The 21,143-nt window shown below is 39.4% G+C and overlaps 1 protein-coding gene across 13 annotated transcripts in view; it reads left to right on the forward strand.

Annotated features, from left to right (window-relative positions):
* The window catches only part of huwe1 (HECT, UBA and WWE domain containing E3 ubiquitin protein ligase 1), an 86,526-nt gene that overhangs the window by 14,394 nt on the left and 50,989 nt on the right, over nucleotides 1–21,143 (forward strand). For 10 of the 13 annotated variants that reach the window (XM_062053053.1, XM_062053058.1, XM_062053064.1 and 7 more), the window contains 22 exons: nucleotides 6,502–6,551; nucleotides 6,657–6,726; nucleotides 7,117–7,215; nucleotides 7,415–7,621; nucleotides 7,746–7,898; nucleotides 7,987–8,049; nucleotides 9,624–9,701; nucleotides 9,791–9,838; nucleotides 9,925–10,093; nucleotides 10,173–10,273; nucleotides 11,957–12,107; nucleotides 12,181–12,308; nucleotides 12,380–12,520; nucleotides 12,616–12,721; nucleotides 12,841–12,945; nucleotides 13,038–13,139; nucleotides 13,266–13,346; nucleotides 13,485–13,591; nucleotides 20,291–20,468; nucleotides 20,554–20,645; nucleotides 20,721–20,941; nucleotides 21,068–21,125. In XM_062053053.1, coding sequence (XP_061909037.1) covers nucleotides 6,682–6,726; nucleotides 7,117–7,215; nucleotides 7,415–7,621; nucleotides 7,746–7,898; nucleotides 7,987–8,049; nucleotides 9,624–9,701; nucleotides 9,791–9,838; nucleotides 9,925–10,093; nucleotides 10,173–10,273; nucleotides 11,957–12,107; nucleotides 12,181–12,308; nucleotides 12,380–12,520; nucleotides 12,616–12,721; nucleotides 12,841–12,945; nucleotides 13,038–13,139; nucleotides 13,266–13,346; nucleotides 13,485–13,591; nucleotides 20,291–20,468; nucleotides 20,554–20,645; nucleotides 20,721–20,941; nucleotides 21,068–21,125 — 2,433 coding nt within the window. In that variant the 5' untranslated portion in view covers nucleotides 6,502–6,551; nucleotides 6,657–6,681. Of the gene's footprint in view, nucleotides 1–5,197; nucleotides 5,456–6,501; nucleotides 6,552–6,656; nucleotides 6,727–7,116; nucleotides 7,216–7,414; nucleotides 7,622–7,745; nucleotides 7,899–7,986; nucleotides 8,050–9,623; nucleotides 9,702–9,790; nucleotides 9,839–9,924; nucleotides 10,094–10,172; nucleotides 10,274–11,956; nucleotides 12,108–12,180; nucleotides 12,309–12,379; nucleotides 12,521–12,615; nucleotides 12,722–12,840; nucleotides 12,946–13,037; nucleotides 13,140–13,265; nucleotides 13,347–13,484; nucleotides 13,592–20,290; nucleotides 20,469–20,553; nucleotides 20,646–20,720; nucleotides 20,942–21,067; nucleotides 21,126–21,143 lie in introns of those variants that run through there. The other 3 variants (XM_062053061.1, XM_062053066.1, XM_062053054.1) reach the window with 2 other exon arrangements.

The following is a 21,143-nucleotide window of genomic DNA, read 5'->3' on the forward strand; positions in this document are numbered from 1 at the left end:
ATGCTAACCGGCCACCACCATGATCGGGTGAAGTCCTTCGTCGCGCCGTCGATCGCTGGAACGCAGGTGAGCACGGGTGTTGATGAGCTGGGCAGATCTGGAGCGCTAATGTTTTTATCATAACTCTGTGAGGTCCGGTTGCTAAGTCAGCCTTAGCGTCGTTAGCAACAGCATTGTTAAGCTTTGCCAGGCTGAGATCTATTAACCGTGTAGTTACATGTACATGGTGTAATAGTATTGTTGATCTTCTGTCTATCCTTCCAGTCAGGGATTTATTTATTTTGTTTCTATCTGCATTTGAGACAGATGCTATCACGTTAGCTCATGCTAATTAGCATGAGCTTCGTCGATGTATTGTCGTGGAGATAAAAGGCACTGAATGTCCATTTTGCGTTCTCGACCCTCATTTTCAAGAGGATATAGGATATAGTAAAATACAAATCCGTGATCCACAATAGAAAAAGGAGAGAGTGTGGAATCCAATGAGCCAGCTTGTACCTAAGTTACGGTCAGAGTGAAAAAAAATATGTATTTCACTGCATTCTAGTCCGTCACTCTAACGTTCCTCGTCCACGAATCTTTCATCCTCGCTCAAATAATGGGGTAATGGTCCGAATAGCTCTAGCTGCGTTGAAAACAATAGGAAAATACGAGGGAGTGAACAACTGACAACGTCACGCTACTTCCGGTAGGGGCAAGGTTTTTTTTTATCAGAGACCAAAAGTTGCGAACTTTATCGACGTTGTTCTATACTAAATCCTTTCAGCAAAAATATGGCAATATCGCAAAATGATCAAGTATGACACATAGAATGGATCTGCTATCCCCGTTTAAATAAAAAAAATTCATTTCAGTAGGCCTTTAATTTTAGTGTTAAAGTAAAACATAACATAGCTTCTCTTCTTCGTGTCGTGTTAGCCAGTTGGTGTTAGTCATTTTAGAATGCCATATCCTCCTTAACAAGTTAGTATTTGTGTCACTTACACCAGATGCAAAGGGTAGTTGTTGTTGAAGTTTATTTTGAACATGCATACCATTACTATGTGATACATTGCATATTTCCATTTTCTCATTAAATGTTCGAAAAGGAGTAGGAAGAAGCAGATCTTATTTAATCCTACCCCTTTTTCACTTCATAGCTATTACTAACATATTTGTTCACTCCTTGTTCTTAATTTAGACCACAATTAAAATTAATGAATAATACATACAACAATTCTCATGAATAGTTAAGTTGTGATTCACATAATTAGATGACTAAGATTATCTCATTTTCAATAAGGTTCAAATGTTAATTAATACATGACAGGCAAGACAGATTTAACTTTAACTTAAATTTAGCATATAGCGATGTACATGCACTATCATGTTCAGTGTGTCTTTCTTTTGCTACCACTGTCCGCAAGCCCGTTTTGCATGTCGTTTATCCACTGTACAGCATGCAGAGCTGGATGAAAGGCTGTGATACTTTACGTTGTTGCAGTTGAATGCAACCGGAAGGATTTCTAACTTCTACTTTCTGTCATACCTCAGGAACTCTATGAAAGAAAATATTAGTGGTTTTGGAAAGGATCACTTATTAATACCGAAGTATACCCTCAAACCGGTAACCGGTCCATGCCTAATCTGGATGTTGCTGAATCTAACTAAAATTGAGACGCACCATTAAAGCAACTGCAGATGCTGAATTATAGATGATGGCAAAATATTTGGCTTGCAACAGCAACTCCAAAAACGTATATATTATATATATATATGCATTGACAATGCACAAAACTGTATTTACTTATGGATGCACGAACAAGTCCAACGTTCTCTTTCATAGCTGAATGCTTAATTGGTAGACTTATCTAGATGCGAAGTAATGATGTGCTGTCAACCAGATACAGTAGTTTGAAAAGGCCATTTTTGGTAATGTGGACCATTTTTAACTTGAGAAAACCCCAAACTACATCACATTCAGCTCTTATATATATATATATATATATATATATGTATATATATATATATATATATATATATATATATTGTATATTCAGTCGAGGTTTCTGTGGTTTATCCGTTATACAGTGCTCAATACCGGGGTAGAGCGGAATATATACGTTAGGTCAGAAAAAACAGGTTATATCATACCTACAAGCCTGTTTCGCAGGTTTCCCTGCTCGTCTGCGAAACAGGCTTGTAGGGATGATATATCCTCTGCGTTTTTTTCTGACCTTTATTCATATATATAAATATATATATATATATATATATATATATATATACACACACATTTGGCTTGTATATTTACAGCAAAACATTTTAAAATATGCCCACATATGTACTGCTAAAGCTAAATAAACCGTAGCCATACTGAATGTTTGCCTTCCATGTATTAACCTGAAGTAAGGGGTTGGGGCTTCTAGGTCACATGGTTGCCACCAAGCAATACTGCTGTATTATTGCAATGTATTTCCCCAACTTCAAAGCTGCTCTGACTATGTCTTCTGTAGAAGGAGGCAGTTGTCTTCAACTACGTGGAGAGAAGCCATCACAATAACAAAATGACGCATATTCTTTACACAAATGTAGACGATGGTAAGCGAATGTGCCGTGGGTTTTGACGTTTGCGTTACTTTGGGTCCTTATGTCTATCGTGAAATGTGTCGGTTACCATTAAGACCTAGCTAGGCGCAATGTTCCATGTCTTTATGCAGTCTAGCCGTGCCCTGGCACACTTCTTCCAATCGTACCTGAGTAGGGGATGTGCACCAAACTTTAGTGTGGATTAGAGCAGTGGTCCTCAACCTTTTTGTAGCTGCGGACCGCTCAAAGCTTGAAAATGTGTCTTTTTTTTTTTTTTTTGGTCATAAAGAAATACAATCATGTGTGCTTACGGACTGTATCCCTGCAGACTGTATTGATCTATATTGATATATAATGTAGGAACCACAAATATTAAAGGCCTACTGAAATGAATTTTTTTTATTTAAACGGGGATAGCAGATCCATTCTATGTGTCATACTTGATCATTTCGCGATATTGCCATATTTTTGCTGAAAGAATTAAGTAGAGAACATCGACGATAAAGTTCGCAACTTTTGGTCGCTGATAAAAAAAGCCTTGCCTCTACCGGAAGTAGCGTGACGCCGCAGGTTGAAAGGCTCCTCACATTTCCCCATTGTTTACATCAGAGCGAGAGCGATTCGGACCGAGAAAGCGACGATTACCCCATTAATTTGAGCGAGGATGACAGATTCGTGGATGAGGAACGTGAGAGTGAAGGACTAGAGTGCAGTGCAGGACGTATCTTTTTTTGCTCTGACCGTAACTTAGGTAAAAGGGCTCATTGGATTCCACACTTTCTCCTTTTTCTATTGTGGATCACGGATTTGTATTTTAAACCACCTCGGATACTATACCCTCTTGAAAATGAGAGTCGAGAGCGCGAAATGGACATTCACAGTGACTTATCTCCACGACAGTACATCGGCGAAGCACTTTAGCTACGGAGCTAACGTGATAGCATCGGGCTTAACTGCAGATAGAAACAAAAGAAATAAACCCCTGACTGGAAGGATAGACAGAAAATCAACAATACTATTAAACCATGGACCTGTAACTACACGGTTAATGCTTTCCAGCCTGGCGAAGCTTAACAATGCTGTTGCTAACGACGCCATTGAAGCTAACTTAGCTACGGGACCTCACAGAGCTATGCTAAAAACATTAGCTATCCACCTACGCCAGCCAGCCCTCATCTGTTCATCAACACCCGTGCTCACCTGCGTTCCAGCGATTGACGGAGCGACGAAGGACTTCACCCGATCATCGATGCGGTCGGCGGCTAGCGTCTGATAGCGCGTCTGCTATCCAAGTCAAAGTCCTCCTGGTTGTGTTGCTGCAGCCAGTCGCTAATACACCGATCCCACCTACAGCTTTCTTCTTTGCAGTCTTCATTGTTCATTAAACAAATTGCAAAAGATTCACCAACACAGATGTCCAGAAATGTGGAATTTTGCGATGAAAACAGAGCTTTTTGTATTGGATACAATGGTATGGTGTCCGAATACTTCTGTTTCAACGATTGACGTCACGCGCATACGTCATCATACATAGACGTTTTCAACCGGAAGTTTCGCGGGAAATTTAAAATTGCACATTATAAGTTAACCTGGCCGTATTGGCATGTGTTGAAATGTTAAGATTTCATCATTGATATATAAACTATCAGACTGCGTGGTCGGTAGTAGTGGGTTTCAGTAGGCCTTTAAAAGTGTATCTTGTGTTTTTTATGTTGATTTAATAAATTATTATTTTATTTTATTATTATTATTTATTTTTTTATTTCTTCTGCGGCCCGGTACCAATCGATCCCCGGACCGGTACCGGGTCACGGCCCGGTGGTTGGGGACCACTGGATTAGAGCACTCAAATTAGCCCAGTCCTTCTCAAATAGTGGGACGTAACCGCAACCGTACTCTGTGAAATAAGTTACATTTCATATGGTGAGATGAGTAAGATTATTTTGAAAATGAATGGATGGTTGGATGAAATAAATTCAGAATGTTTATCATGGTTCTTCTTTGTACTTTGTAAACACTTTAAGTTTGAAGAGTTTCTTGAAGTGGATCATATTAGTACAATGTTTGATTGCTTTGCTTAAGCCATTCCATAATTTAATTCCACATACAGTTATACTGAAAGTCTGTATATGCTGTGCAAATGTACCACAATTTAAGAGCTATTCTGACCCATTCTTACCATGAATTGATTAACGTGGACCCCGACTTAAACAAGTTGAAAAACTTATTCGGGTGTTACCATTTAGTGGTCAATTGTACGGAATATGTACTGTGCAATCTACTAATAAAAGTTTCAATCAATCAATCAAAAAAAAAAAGGGACAAACGGTAGAAATGGATGGATGGATGTTGTGTATTTGTCTTGCTTCTCACAAACCACCGCTGGGGTAATACCTGTGATGAACACATTGTGCAGTTGGTTACAACGTGACAGTTGTTATATTAGAGCAAATAATCGGTAATAATATGCATATAAAAACTAACAATACGCAAATAAATATTGTGGTTGCGTTTTACGACATTGCATTTTGTCTGGAAAGGAGTTGCAGGAATCCGGGGCTTGTTGGTAGCACTGGCGACTTTTTGCACACTACCCAGAGTCCCGGCTCAAACGCTGGTGCCTATGTGCTCTGTACACGCGCTGGCAACGTCACTCGTGTAAAAAACCATACAACGTACGAACGATCACTGTTCTTTGCTGAGCCACAAACCGCTGGTTGGTCGTTTATTTTGCCTCCCGAACGCAGAGCGTGAAGCCCAACTCGCAGTGTCATGCCCGTCCCGTCCGACAATGATTCAGCGAGTTAGTATGCGTGTTCGCCTGCTAACCAATTGACCGCAGCTAGCTTGCCAGCTAGCATGTGCTACGACTGTCTGATGAGCGACGGTAAGAAGCCGAGTCTCGGTAAACACAAGTTACATCGCTGTAATTATTTCACCTCCACGCATGTAATCGTCGCGGCTACCCGAGTGATTTTGCTGTGTCGTCGTTGCTGTGAGGCGAGACGGGACACGAAGGAACTGCGGGTTTCTTTCGCGGCCTGTGCAGCCCGGACCTAAATTAGCGGAGTCCGGCCAGGACAGTGTGGTAAATCTGCGAGTTGCGGATTGACAGTGCTGATTCCGATGGGTAATATGCTAGTGTTGTTGGAAAGCATTATTCCTACATGTTTGCTTCTTAGTACACACTTGTCTTTCATGCGTTTAAGCCGACTTGTACTACGACTGGTGGTATTTTTAAAGCTTTGAACTGTGTCTTGACATTCTTAAAAGCGGCACATGCTAACACCAACTTTGCATCAAATCTGTCCGTTTGCTTCATTGCTGTAGTGCCGTTTCCTCGAACGTGTACCAAGTTTTATTTCAAGAATGGTTGTAACGCTATTAGCGACAGTGTGACAGGCGTATACGTTCGCCAACTGTTACCAGTTAGCAAATAACATTACGCTGGTATTAGCAGTGATGTTAGCATGCTAACTAGCTAGCCAGTCTGCTAGCACTAACTTTATAAGCTGTCATTGTTTTGTGGTTGTTGTGGAAAACAAAGGAGCCGGGATGTCGTTTTTGGTGTACTTTTTATCACTGGTAACGACAATACATAATACACCCTTGTAGGAATAATCGAGATCAATCGTTTATTGTACTCTGTGTCGTGTGTTTCTGGCTACTCACTGGCTAATGTTCACCCTTAAAAGTCTGCTTTGTGATGAACAGTAATTGCTAGATGACTTCCTAAAGCAATTTTTTGGTGTTTTATATTATTAACTACCATTTAGATTTTACTTGAAGTACAGGTCACCACTGCCCTTTTTTGGACATACTAGTTGAGTGGTTTGTAAACATTAAAGATAACTGTTGATCTTATCATTCATTAGAACTCTGTAGAATTTTTTCCCTACTCCATTTGATCCTTGTTTTGGTTTCTCTTTGCAGATGAAGTGACTGAAGCATGTCGCTAAGTAGATGTTGCCAAATCATTTTCTGTACGTATAGATCTCAAATTTCCTCCACTGCTATTGATCAATTTCATTTTGAACATTAAATTAAAATCTCTGAAGTAGTTTACCAATACCTGCACTTTTCCACAGGAGCTTCAAATAGATTTCAGGAACCATGAAGGTGGACCGAAGCAAATTAAAGAAAACCCCTACTGAAGCTGTGAGTATTCTTAAAAAATTGCTGAATGATAGTTTTTAGTCACATTTTAAATTTCTGCACTGCATTTTGGTATGACAACCGGAGATTTATGCAACAACGTGATATATTTTACGGCCCAAATAGCTCTCTATAAAATGTAGGTGCAATGCAAATAGTATGCATGAGTCCTCCGAGCCATAGGGATTTGTGACTTACGGCACACTATCTTTTATTCGAAAACAAAATACTACCTCTCAGCCAATTCAAATTTCTATACAGTGTTTAACATTTTTAGATAACAACCTGTAACCTCATGTTGACCCCAAGCATTTCTTAACATTTAGAAAAGAAGCAAAAGTGAAATGTATGTGCTTTTGGGATGTTTTTCACGTGCATCTTCTTCACCAACAGCCTGCTGACTGTAGGATACTAATAGAGAAGTTGAAGGCATGCAGTGATGAGCAACTGCTTGTTGAACTACAGCACATAAAGACCTGGAATATTGGCAAGGTACACTTCAAAAACCTCATCTTTGGAAACTGAGAGGCAGTAACAACATAACCATGACTTTGACCGGGTGCATTTTGCACATACCTGCACTTGATAGCAATGGGATCAATCTGTTTCATTTGATCAAATTACTGAAGTGAAAGATTGTTAGAGGATGTCAGAAAATGATTGCAACCTCATTTTGGTTTGTCCTTAATAGTGTGAGTTGTACCACTGGGTGGATCTGCTAGACCGCTTTGATGGCATCCTGTGTGATGCAGGCCAGACAGTGGAGACCATGTCATGGCTGTTGGTGTGTGACCGGCCAGACAACGGACAACTCAAAGCCCTGCTTTTGGCAGTGCTCAACTTCACAGCTTTGCTCATTGAGTACAGCTTCTCTAGGCACCTTTACAGCTCCATAGAGGTAGGATTAGTTTGATATACTTGAACAAATGGCATGGTTATCCTGAAACATGCAATTGTCATAATATTTAAAGCAGCTCACGAATAAGGAAAAACAATGTTCTTTTCTGTTCTCTCCTGTGCAGCACTTAACAACCTTGTTGGCATCATGTGACATGCAAGTGGTCCTCTCTGTGCTGAACCTGCTTTATGTGTTCAGTAAGCGTTCCAACTACATCACAAGATTAGGATCTGACAAAAGAACACCTCTGCTTGCCCGTCTGCAACATCTGGCTGAGGTTGAGTAAATGTTTTGTGACAAGATACTTCCACCAGCCCCTCGAAAGAAAAAAGTGCAATGTTTAGTGTCTCTGTTTACCTCATTAGAGCTGGGGTGGAAAAGAAAATGGCTTTGGCCTAGCTGAGTGCTGTAGAGATCTCCTTATGACGGTAAGAATCTGTAAACTACAGTGTATTGCTTAATGCATGCAGAAAATGTAAGAAGCTGGGTGGGCCCCTTTTTTTTTAGTTCTTTTTGTTAAAAAAGCACAAACATCAGTCAGTAGTAGTTGGGGGAAAAAAATCCTAAAATGTTCGATAACAAAAAGGCGTACTAGCTTCACTATGGTTTGTTTTGTGATTCCTTCTTTTGTCAACATTTCAACGTTCTCACAACATCCAGTAATCTTTTACATTGAAATAAATTCAGTGGCCCCAATTGTAATCATTTATAATAGGGATGTAACAGTATTATAAATTAGGTATTTTGGTTGCAATGTGACATGTGACGGTATCAAAGGAAAACTTGGTAGTGTAATTTTTATCTGGCGTTTAAGCGTTGGCCGAGTTTGTAAATAAACTACATCAACTACAATTCTATGCACAGCGCGGGAACGGCAAGGTGGCTGCATGGAACCCCGTAAGCAGGAAGTGAAGTGTGTGCGTTTTTGTCGTAGAGAAAAGCAATTGTGTTTTTGGACATTTAATCTGTCAATAACTGGTTGAGTTATGTTGCTAACAGACAAACAAGCCCAGGCCAAAACACAACCTCTTTGGCAGAGGTAAAAAAGTCTTGAGTTTTGCAAAGCGAAGCGCGTTTTCAAGGAGACAGTCTTGTCACACTGCATAGCGGGAAATCATCCCAAAAAAATGTTTGCCACTGTAAATACGGGTAAACTAAAAAGTTATTATATACATCCTCAATCCATCCATCTATTTTTCGAGCGCTTGTCTCTCGTGATGCTGCGGAGGGGCAGCAGCCTATTCCAGCTGCACTCGGGCAGAAGGCAGGGCTGGACAAGTTGCAACTTCAAACTGTCACACAAAATATATTTGAAGCCAGCAAAGCCAAACATCAGTTTGAAAGGTACTTACAATATTACATTATATTGTTAGTTTACTTTTCTGACAATCATTGGTACTTTAACTTTAACTTAACTTAGAAAAAACATTTTCCAGACTGATATAAAAAAATGACCACTGTAGGGACACTGCTTCCCATAATGTGAAAGTTGAAAGACACTAAACTGTACATTATTGTTTTACACTTGTTGCACTGGATGTTTACATTGTTACTTTAAAGACATAAACTAGTTATTTTTTTAGGTATTTGCTTGAAACAGTACCGATAGATGTTCCTGTACAATTGTTTGCACATAGAAATACTAAGAACATTTTAGCACAAACAATGTTTGTGTTCAATTACAGTAAGCGTGTTTATCCTAAACATTCCTGCTACTTAATTTTACACACAATGGCATTTTTACCAAACCTTTTTTGGACGTATACCACAATAAAATAATATCATGTTGGGGCCTTAATACCGTGAGATTTGATACCGTTACATCTCTACTTTCTAATGTTCTGATTAGTGCCATTTTTAATTGAATTGTAATAAGCCACAGGCCAATGAAAAATAAACTGCGGGGCCGCAAATGGCCTTTGATCACCAAAGGCTTTATGATTTTGCCTTTAAAAAAAAAATGTTGGATGAGATTTGTTAAACTGTGTTGTCCACTCTTTAGAAGTACCCTCCCAGTGCCACCACGCTGCACTTTGAGTTTTATGCTGAACCCGGTCCTGAGGTCAAAATAGAGAGGAAGGTAAAGACAAACCATATTTTTCTTGTGTGTGTGTGTTTCCTATAGTGTATTATGTAATGTATTTACATTTACAAAACTATCTCCAACAGACGAGCAGTAACACATTACACTATATTCATATTGAACAACTTGACAAGGTATGTGCCGAAACGGCCTCATTATTATGCTAGAGTAAAGAATATAGAGGTGCCTTATTTTAAACGGTGCATTGTTTTTCTTTCAGATTTCAGACCGTCCATCTGAGATCATGGAGTCGCTCACAGTGATGTACAACATCCCGAAAGACAAGCAGACCCTGCTTTTTACACACATTCGATTGGCTCATGGCTTTTCAAATCATAAAAAGAGGCTGCAGGCCGTGCAGGCCAGACTCCATGCCATTTCTATACTGGGTGAGTTAAAGCCACTTACTTCAGATTATTTGTAAAGCGTCATACATTTATAATGTCAAATATTTTTATGTATTTGCAGTGTATTCAAATGCACTTCAAGAGTCCACAAACAGTATTCTCTATAATGGCTTAATAGAAGAATTGGTGGATGTATTACAGATTACAGACAAACAACTAGTGGTAAGTGATAATGAATTTCTCTGGTATGTCACAATTTCCCCACCTCACCCCATACTGCAAGATATCTACTGTATTTTCCGCACTATAAGGCGCACCTAAAAACCTCCAATTTTCTCAAAAGCTGACAGTGCGCCTTACAATCCGGTGCGCCTTATATATGGACCAATATTGAGCCACAACAGGTCTCGCAACTACGGGATGCATAACGTAACCCCAGCCTCTACTGTAGCGTCTATTCTATGCGCCTTATAATGCGGTGCGCCTTATATATGAACAAAGTTTTAAAATAGGCCATTCATTGAAGGTGCGCCTTATAGTGCGGAAAATACGGTAGGTACTGTGAAGTTTAAACACTAGTTTGAAATAGGGCAGCACATATTGCCCATCCGATTCCCACAACAAGATATTCAACTTTGTAATCATATTTTTTTATTCCTAAATTTTGTTACTTTGCCGTACTTCTTACTAGCGAGTCGTGAGGCTCTTTGTTCATGCTTTCTGTATGTAGTCTTGCTGAGTCGCTCTCATCCCACCAAGACAAAGATTGTAGATGACTAAAAAGAGGGATCACTGCGTTCATTTAATTCTACTGTTACAGGGGTTCTCCTGGATTGCCAATATACCTGTGGTGGTGGGGGCGTGGTTATGTGTGCGGTTGCCATGACGTAATCGCATAATTTGCTATGATAGGATTTTCTCAAAAAAAAAATGTATGCATACATTTAAAAAAATATCTGTTATTAGTATCAACTTATATTTTAATATTGATTTGCCATATTTAATTGTCTCTACTTATTGTACAGTATACTTGGAGAATGTTTCAAGTGTCTAGAGACTTATGATGACTTTATTTTATTAAAAACAACTAACAACAAATCTAGCATCTTTTAGCGAAAGAGGTGAGCTTGATGTCATACTTGCTTGACGCTGCTGCTCCAGTTGGATTTTCTCTCCTAAAAGCTGCCACTCTCCTCTTAATATTTGCACATTTTGTAGATGGCTGTCCGCGGGTATATCTAGGCTATTTTAAAGTCACGTCCATATTGCAGACTTGCTGACAATCATCAAGTCAATGGCGTGGGTCTTGATTACATCCAGTTTCAGCAGCGCTGTTTTCGGTGATTTAAGTCTGTTTTCTATGGCCGAGTTTTGGCGGAGAATGAGGAAGTCTTATTGTGTCCGTGGAAGCACAGAGACGAAAGTGTTTGCACAGGCGGTAAAACCGGTTGGAATTGTGCCGTTTGTTATCATAAGATTGGCAATAAAAGTTAAAAAATAGCGTTAGACTTTATGTGAGTTTTTATGGAGACTACAATATATTACAATACTTTAAATTGTTTTCATGTATAAAAAACATATTTTCCAAGTGTGGCTGCAATGAAAATGTCGTGGCAGTGCGCCACATTCAGTTACAATACGGGGAAACCCTTTGTTGAATAAACACGCACAGGTTCTGAAAGCTATGCAGAGTGGGTCCTCTTTCTCCATGTTTGAAGCGAGAAACAAAGAAACGCAAGCCTCAACAATTCTAATCATGCCTGTCACTCAAATGCCGATGAGGGCGCAGAGAGAAAAAAACCTCAGCCTTTTGCGGTCACGTAATCAAACTAATTAGAACCGTGATGTGGATTAGATGTTGATTAATCATGCAGCCCTAGTTTGAAACTTGTCATTGTGCTTCAGGATATCAAGGCTGCATCTCTGCGCACTTTAACTTCCATTGTTCACTTGGAGAGGACACCCAAGCTTTCCAACATCATTGACTGCACTGGCACTGCTTCCTACCATGGCTTCTTGCCTGTGTTGGTTCGCAACTGTATACAAGCAATGATTGGTGAGTGTTCTTTTTGCTAGCTGGTGGTTTGGCATCTAATAAAAATACTTGAAATGTAACCTATTTTTCTTAGATCCTTTGATGGAACCTTACCCACACCAGTTTGCCACTGCACTCTTTTCCTTTCTGTATCATTTGGCCAGCTATGATGCTGGGGGTGAAGCCCTTGTCTCCTGTGGAATGATGGAAGCCCTCTTAAAGGTAACTGCTTCTGTGTACCTACATCTGTTAATCAAAGCTGTTTTCTTTATCTTATGGCATCATTTTTGCAGGTGATTAAATTTCTAGGTGACGAGCAGGACCAGATCACTTTTGTTACAAGAGCTGTTCGGGTTGTGGATCTCATCACCAACCTAGACATGGCTGCCTTCCAGTCCCACAGCGGCCTTTCTATTTTCATCTGCAGGCTAGAGGTTGGCTTTTCCCTCTTGTTTCTGACAAGTAGAATCATTGCCACCTCTGCTAAATATTCATACTTAGTTATGTATCTTGTATTTGACACATGTAGCATGAGGTGGACCTGTCGAGGAAAGAGTGCCCATTTGTCATCAAGCCAAAGATTCAGAGGCCAAGTGCTGCTGTGGAGTCTGAGGACATGGACACAGACATGGAGAGTAAGTCAACTTTACCATTATTTTTTTTTCTATCGTCAGATAGGTTGAAGGCATTCATGAACATGTGTCAAAACCTACAAATGTTAAAAAATATCTGATCATTTTAATATATTTACCAGCATCTGAAGTTGCCATGGAAAGCAGCCCTGGACCATCAACATCTGGTTCCAGATCAGAGGTGGACCAGCGAGCACAGAGCAGCACTCCAACCACGCCTCGTGCAGGTAGACATACACACACACAATGCAATATAGTATACACATGCAATTAAAATATTACAATAACACAAAATGTTCATCAATTCTTTTTCCTGCAGGCATGCAGTGTATTCCTCAAAGGGCAGCTCTCTTAAAATCAATGCTCAATTTCTTGAAGAAAGCCATTCAAGACCCTGCCTTTTCTGATGGTATTCGCCATGGTGAGTCATTTCCATCCTCTTCACCGAGAGCTTAAAGTTAAAGGTTTTGTTCACATGTATGAAATTCAAGAAAAACAATTGTTTCATGCTGATATTTGAGTGTTCACTGTTATTTATATTTTCAAGTAATGGATGGATCCTTGCCTACCTCACTCAAGCACATCATCAGTAATGCAGAATATTACGGACCCTCACTGTTTCTTCTGGGTAAGTTCATGTTCAAGCTTCAATTAATAATACAAATCTCCAAGTACATTCTATGTGTTAATTTACTGCTTGCTGTGTTATTATAAAACCACAATAAATAATTTATATTTTTCCCTTCTTGTTCTTTTGGGTTCACAGCAACCGAGGTTGTGACAGTGTTTGTGTTCCAGGAGCCATCTCTGCTTTCCTCCCTGCAGGATAATGGTCTCACTGATGTTATGCTCCATGCCCTTCTCATCAAAGATGTGAGTTTAAAGAAGCTCCAAACACATTTTTTTAAAGGCCATTTTAAAAAGATAACTACCAGTGATTGATCTGAAAATACTCTAAATAATAGGTTGTTAATATCCACACAAGGATGGGCACAGCCAAAACATGTATCCGGTTAGCAAGATACAGATATTTCTTCATTCATCTTAGCAAGTCAAACCAAAGGATGTGCTAGCTAGTTTAAAGGGGAACTGCGCTTTTATAAAATTTTGCCTATCATTCACTGTCGTTTTTTTGCATTCTAAATATTAAAGGTGCCATATTTAGTAATGTGGCCAGAAATGGTACTGCAATCACGGTCAAAATTCTGAAGTCCCCTCCCACTCTTCATGACTGAGGTTGCCAGATACGCAGCCGAATCCAAATCCTACACCAAGGAACTTCAAATGGCAATCGACGAGTCCTACGCTGTAGGTTTTTCTTGTTTGTGCTTTTTGCAAGGTGGTTTACTAAGTAATTATGCCACATTTTACTGATGTCGATTAGCCAAATGTATTTGTAAAGTTAGGAAGCAATATTTTCGTCGGGAGTCGGGACAGACTGTTGGCTTTACCCTGCTAAAATGTCTAGTTTGACCGCACGTACCACCATCGAAATAAAAATATGTAATATATTATATATCGTATAGGCCTACTTTGTTGGCAAGCCAAGGCCAACAGTAAAATTACCGACGCATTTCGTTCAGCGTAACGCCATATTGCATTCAACCTGACACACTGCATTCTCTTCCATTTACGCACATCACCATCTTTCAGTGCAGAGTGCAATTTTATGAGCCAACCCACGTTACGCATAACGTGGGTTATATAATCTTATAATAAATACAAATATTAGAGAAATAAAGAAGCCTACAATTTTTAGTTGTTTTCCGCTCCATTTGCAGAATGGCGATATACGATATATATCTCAACATTTTTTCCATAAAGTATAAACATAACACAAAACAGTCCTTGTTGTATGAGATACTAAGTATGTCATTATTAGTAAGTCAATATTTTGACTTAGTAATTTGATGTTAGTTTGTCTAAATTATCAGACGATCGCTTCTCTGATGTCTCCATCATGTCCAGAAGTCTCTTCTTTATCTGGACGTCTTCTTGTACTGCATTCTCGATTGGAAGTTTTCGTTTTAGTTTGTCCTGCTTGTGGCTGTTGAGTTTTGCCTAGTTAAAAAAAAGCATTTTTATAAGGATTTTTACAAAATTACATTCAATAATCATGAATACATTATTTGGGATAAACCCACATTAGCACAGGTGTAAGATAGTGACATATGTTATTTACAACATGTCAAATGGCCCTTAACAGCGTCGGGAAACAATGTGTGTCAATAGAGCACTTCGAGGTATTTTAATTTTGACAGAAAAATTTTTTTTTTAATGCAACTGCAGTTTTACTTAACTCAATAGTATTTATTACAAGAAACTGCTCAAAGCATTTTTAATACAACCCTATTTAAATACATCTAAAACAGCTGAACTTTAATATATGCTTGCCATCTTGACTTCTGACTCCAAAGCAAGTATTTTTGTCGCACTGATGTCAAACAATGATAATATTAAAACAAATGGGCAACCTATGATTCCACATTGTTGAAAGTGGTCATCTGAGAGCATTTGTAATTGCAGTGCAGTTCATATAAAAATGTTTTAATGTCCCAGATATACAACATCTATCTGCCTTTTAACAATATTACTTCCTAGCAATGAAGTTAGCGCCCACCTACCTGAAGTAGAGCTCTTCCCTCTTTCACCACAGAAGATTGTGGATTGCTCCTATTGGAATCTTGCTGCTCTTGTACATCATTTGGCATACATTTGTCTGTAACCAGGCTGTCAAGGGTGAATGGAGAATCTGAACTCCTATGAGAGCTTGTGTCAATATCTGATGTTTCTATTCCAAATTGAATGGATGGAGAACCGCCCGAGATCTGCTCGCATAGTTCGAAGTACAGCAAAACAACTCTACTATAACCACTTCTTCCACCTGCGTCAGAAAAACAACTCTACCGTAACCACTTCTTCCACCTGCGTCGACTGCTTGTCGGTACTTTCCACGAATCGCTTTCAATTTAGTGTCGATATTTGTTTTTGTGATGTCCTGTTTCCGATGAGGAAATTCCTCAGATGCCCCTCCAAGTCCGTACCGCTCCAAAATAGGGTAAGAATGTCACCAGATTTGGACTGGCAAGTTTCCCAGTCAACACTTATGAGTTTTTTTTTACTTTAAGCTCCAAAACGATGCTTAAAAATAGCTCTACTTCTCTGTAAGTCCACATTTATAATTCTTTCTTGCCGTGATCCGCCATTTTTGCTATATGCCGCCTCCGGAAATGACGTTTTGGATGTTTCTGATTGGCTAAAATGGTCTTAAGTCCTAGGCTACAGCGCCCCCGTATTTTGGCATGTGTATGACACTCTGTGTATGCGTTTGCTTGGGGACAGTAATAGTTTTTTAAATGCGCACGTGTGGCTGGAGATCTTAAGACGTTAGTTTAGGCGGTGGCTCTTTGTTGTTAAGGCGGCCGCCTTAACAACAGAGCGCTGCGGAAAACCCTGCTGTCGAGGAGGAAATTAGCAAGTTTGGCGTCAGATGAAAAAATCTTCTCCGCCTTCAATTGCGTCCATCTTTCATAGGCATCCTTGATACAAATCCTCATTTTGTTCCTGGCTTTGTCATGAATAAGTTGAGAATCGTAACGACGCCTTTTAGATTTACTAAGGTCTGACATGTTTAGTAACTTTACCAGTGGCAGTAGCTCAACAGAGGATGGTGCGTAACTGGCAACCTGGATATGACACACTCACAGACTTTATAATTGGTTAAACGGTGGAGGGCGGTGCATCGAAATGAAAACAACAATATTTCGGGGCTGTAAATCTAATTTTGTAATGAGCATATCCCGGCTGAACTACCGTTATAAAGGTATTCGAAAAGAACATGATTTATTAATGCCTTTTGACATATCAATCAAAGCAATTGGCCTATCAGGACCATTTACATGAAATTATTACATATAGCACCTTTAAATAAATGCAATTAAAAGTTTGCTTACAATTAAGCCTATAAAGCCAATAAAAGCATCCAAGTGAAGTTTTTTTTGGACGGGGAAGTGTTTTTTCGTGTCGTTCTCGCCATTTCCGGGCCGTAAATGGCTATCAAAGTGTACCAACTTGTCGGAATACCTCCTCAGTCTTCTTCTGTCCAGGTGAGATGCATGATTTATGATCTACAATAAACTTCCAGGGAGCAAGGAAGCGGGAAATTGGCAGATGATTTAAACATAGGGACACACTGTAGTGATGATCACAGCGCCACTATAAAATAGTTTCTGTGTTAGCACTTATAATAACAATATAACTAATACTTGGTTAGTATTCAAGTCATAAAATGTTAATGGAGTATTGTTGGTGGTTTTTCATTGTTTATTTATTGGATATTATGGGCGAAATAGAGGATCTCCCATAGGCTTTATTTTAGGTTTACAATATTTACAAGTTAAAAAGTATATTAAAAAAAATCCATCTGATGTCATGTCTGTCATAATGATTGTGAACGATAGACAACATTCCCCCCAAAAAGTGCAGTTCCCCTTTTAGGCCATTTTCCTGTTAGTTCCAGGAAGTAAAAGTTCATGTAGACCCGTGTGCATTTCACTGTTCAGGGAAGTTTATACAAATCAGGATGATGACCTATGAATAAGTAGCACAGTGTACCATGTAAATAAACAGACAATATCAGGGCATATTTTTGCCTAAAGTCTTAAGTAAAATAAGATACAAAACAATAAGCTACAGAATCATATGATTTAAAAACAAAGTGTACCAAATATTACACAAGTCAGGTTTTTGACCACAGTGTCTAAGTACAAAAAAGTAAATGCAGTGCAACTTTGATATACTAAATTCATTGGTTCTTGAAAAGAGTTTGTAAATGGAAAAGTTTGTTTGTAATGGAGCAGAGTTCCCCATAAGAAATGATGTATATATGAATATCGGATTCCAGTCCTTAACAAAAGTCCATATTTTAGTGACGCTTTGTACACTTTGAACGCAGTATAAATTGCTATACGGCAATGTGTATCAAATAAACATAACAAAGAGGTGATGAATCAGCTTTCTATTTAATAACAGAACCGTGCTGTGTGCGCTGCTCTGCCAACACGCCCACACACACACAGAAGCCTATCAGAAATAGCTAAAACTTTAACAACCATATTGCTACAATAATAAACATTTAAAAAAGTTATATCAACTTGCATTAATATGAAGGAACTAAGGGGGGTGGAAAGGCACTTCCCCCTCCCCTGTCTTCTTTCGTATGTGTCGCAGGAGATGAAAGGAAAGTAATGTTCCCCACCCTACCAGAAAGTCTGCTCTGCCATCGTTTTCCAGAAATATACTGTATCTTCACAATTAAAGCCTGTCTCGTCATTCTTCCATACTTGTGAGCGCCAATGTACTCCTCACAAATAGTCTTATTTTTTTAATCCACAGGGATTTGTCTCCTTTTTTCCGCACTGGTCTGTTGGCTTTTTGGGACTCATATTCAGTTAGCAATATGAACAAAACTTGCCGAAAGGGGGAAAAACACACATACCGTATTTCCTTGAATAGCCGCAGGGGCGTTAATTAATTTAAAACCTCCTGTCACGCCTGCGTTTACCGGAACCCGGCGGGATGGCCGTGCATGCGGTAATTATTTTAAAACCTCTTCTCACTCCGGCGTTTACCAAAAGGAATCCATAAAATTTAGGCGTGCGCTTTGAGTGTGATGTAAGCATACCATCATGAAAAGCACATTTAATTAAAAAAAACGTTATTATGGTCTTACCTGTACTTATAAATGGAGTCAATTTGCAGCTCCTTCTGACCAAAAGCATCGATAACTTGTTTATAGAAGTCTTCCTTATTTTCTTTCTTCAGTTTTAAAAGTCTCTGTTTCGATGGAGATATTCCTTTAATTATTACCTCCTGCTTCGATTGAAAGTCCAGTTTAGAAAACTGTTTTATTTTAGATGAAAGTTCAGGCAGAGGAAAAAAAATAAATCTCTTGCTGCGTGTGTTCACTTCTTCTGCAGTACCGGAAGTCGCAAGAAGGATCACTAGCGCGGCAGCGCCCTCTACCACCAGGAGGCGGGAGTCATTTAATGACTTATACAGTATTTCACACACGCAGCTACGGTATATTAATAAAACATAGCTGCTTACTGTTCTCTTTAGCATACTGTACCGGTATTCAATAGCTTGGACCTTAAATCCTACTGAATAGCTCTTTATCTTGTTTCCTTTGTGCGATTGTAAACTACTGAAAGCAACTTCCTCCATTTTGAAAATGAGGACAGATGCGTCACTCGTGACGTAACGAATTTGACCCGGTGGAAGTTCTAGCCAAATGCTAAATATTTTGCGAAACGAGTTTGACCCGGCGAAAATTATAGACATGCGATAATAAAATAAATATTTTGCGAAACGAATTTGATCCAGCTTCAATAATAAACCGGCGATAAGGCCAAGCATGCGTTAATTATTTTGAGAAACGAGTTTGACCCGGCAGTAATTCTAGACGTGCGAATACTATATTCCCTGCGCCAATTCAAGGAAATACGGTAAGGCACACACACAAAACACTGCACACTGACGCACTGAGACGTAATTAGGACGACTCGGAAGGCAGAATGTGAGTAGAAGGCTCCACCTCTGCTACAATGATGGCCCTGGATTTTGCCTGGCAGGCACCTAAAATGAATGACTGAATGGAGCGTTCGTACACAGAGACATGGTACGCACACCTGACCCGACCTAAAAGTTTGTAAATCGAAAAGTTTGCAAATAAAGAGGTTTTTAAATCGAGCTTCCACTGTAAAATACAAAGCAATACGATACATATAGTGTCCAACAGGCAGAAAGTTGTCCCCTCAGGAAATGAAGAATTCACGAGGATCACTCGAGTTCTCAGAACCACTTACAAATTTGTGACTGAATTTGAGAGCACAGACCATCAAATGTAAATATTATTGACCCTTTTAAGTTAGAAGTGGTGTCTAAAAAAACATCTACTACAACTGTCACTCTGTAGATCAGGAAAAAAAAAAGTGTTATGAGAAAAGCTGCAGAGATGTAAATGTATATTTAAAAAAAAAAAGTGAACATCTGTTACAAAGTTGCTGAAAGTCTCTATACAGTACTTGATAATCTTCCGACTTGATTAGCGTCAACGGGTGCATGAATGGAAATATTTTCTGCCAAAATAATGCTTAAACTGAACCTCACATTATCCTTTCTGTAAAATAGAAAGTAGATGAGTGTATAGAGGGGTGAACCAAAGATTTGTCCTTAAGAGATGGATCATTAGTTTGCTTCCTTAACCAGCCACGGCGAAGGAGAAAAAAAGGCTTCTTATTGCAGCCAATTTTAATATTTGTAGCCCAATACAAAAACCTAAAATTTGGTAGTGCTGATCCTCCTAATGGCTTTTCAATTTTTTTTACGTAGACCAGCCAATTTAAATTCTTGAAGCTGCTGAGTGCTGATGTCATATTGATTTTAAAAACATTTGGCATTTCCAGCAGGAGTAGGTTCTTATTTATTGCAGTCAATCCTGGCATCGTAACTGATACTTCTGTCTGTGACTTGTTTTTTAAGTTATTGTTTTTAATTGATTCTCTTATCTAGGTTCCCGCCACACGTGAGGTCTTGGGGTCTCTTCCTAATGTGTTCAGTGCCCTCTGCTTGAATGCCAGAGGCCTCCACTCTTTTGTTCAGTGTCAGCCCTTCGAGCGCCTTTTCAAAGTGCTCTTGTCTCCTGACTATTTACCTGCCATGCGACGTCGACGCAGCTCTGACCCACTGGGTGAGTTGGCCTGTTTGCTGTCTCTTATGGATAGATGCCTTTAATGGCTGCTTAAGTTTGTGATGCATCCGATGTCTCCCTGTAGGTGACACTGCATCCAATTTGGGAAGTGCGGTGGATGAGCTAATGAGACACCAACCAACCTTGAAGACCGATGCTACCACTGCTATCATCAAGGTAATGTTAAGATTTCAAGCATACTTGTAGCACCGTGTGAATTGACAAGTTTTTAAACATTTATTGTTGTTGTAGTTACTAGAGGAGATCTGCAATTTGGGTCGAGCCCCTGAGTACGTCTGCCAGAAACCATCTATTCAGAAAGCTGATGGTACAGTGGCTGTACCACCAGCACGCTCCAGCCATGCTGCTGAAGAAGCTTCAAGTGAGGATGAAGAGGAAGAGGAGGCCCTCCACACGTTTACCCAGCAGCAAGGGGAACCAGAGAGCAACAGACAGTCAGTGCCACTTGAACTGTATGACACTGGGTTTATATCACAATCGGGCAACAGCTCTATTATAGACATTGTTTGTCATGATTTGCTAAATTTTAGTTTGCATTCCTGTTATATTTGTCCTTTCAACTGTGTCCCATCTTTCAGGGTGGTGGGCACTGAAGAGCGAATACCAATTCCTCTTATGGATTATATTTTGAATGTGGTGAGTGTTGAGTTTTAA

Source organism: Entelurus aequoreus, linkage group LG07 (assembly GCF_033978785.1).
Source record: "Entelurus aequoreus isolate RoL-2023_Sb linkage group LG07, RoL_Eaeq_v1.1, whole genome shotgun sequence".
Taxonomy (NCBI): domain Eukaryota; kingdom Metazoa; phylum Chordata; class Actinopteri; order Syngnathiformes; family Syngnathidae; genus Entelurus; species Entelurus aequoreus.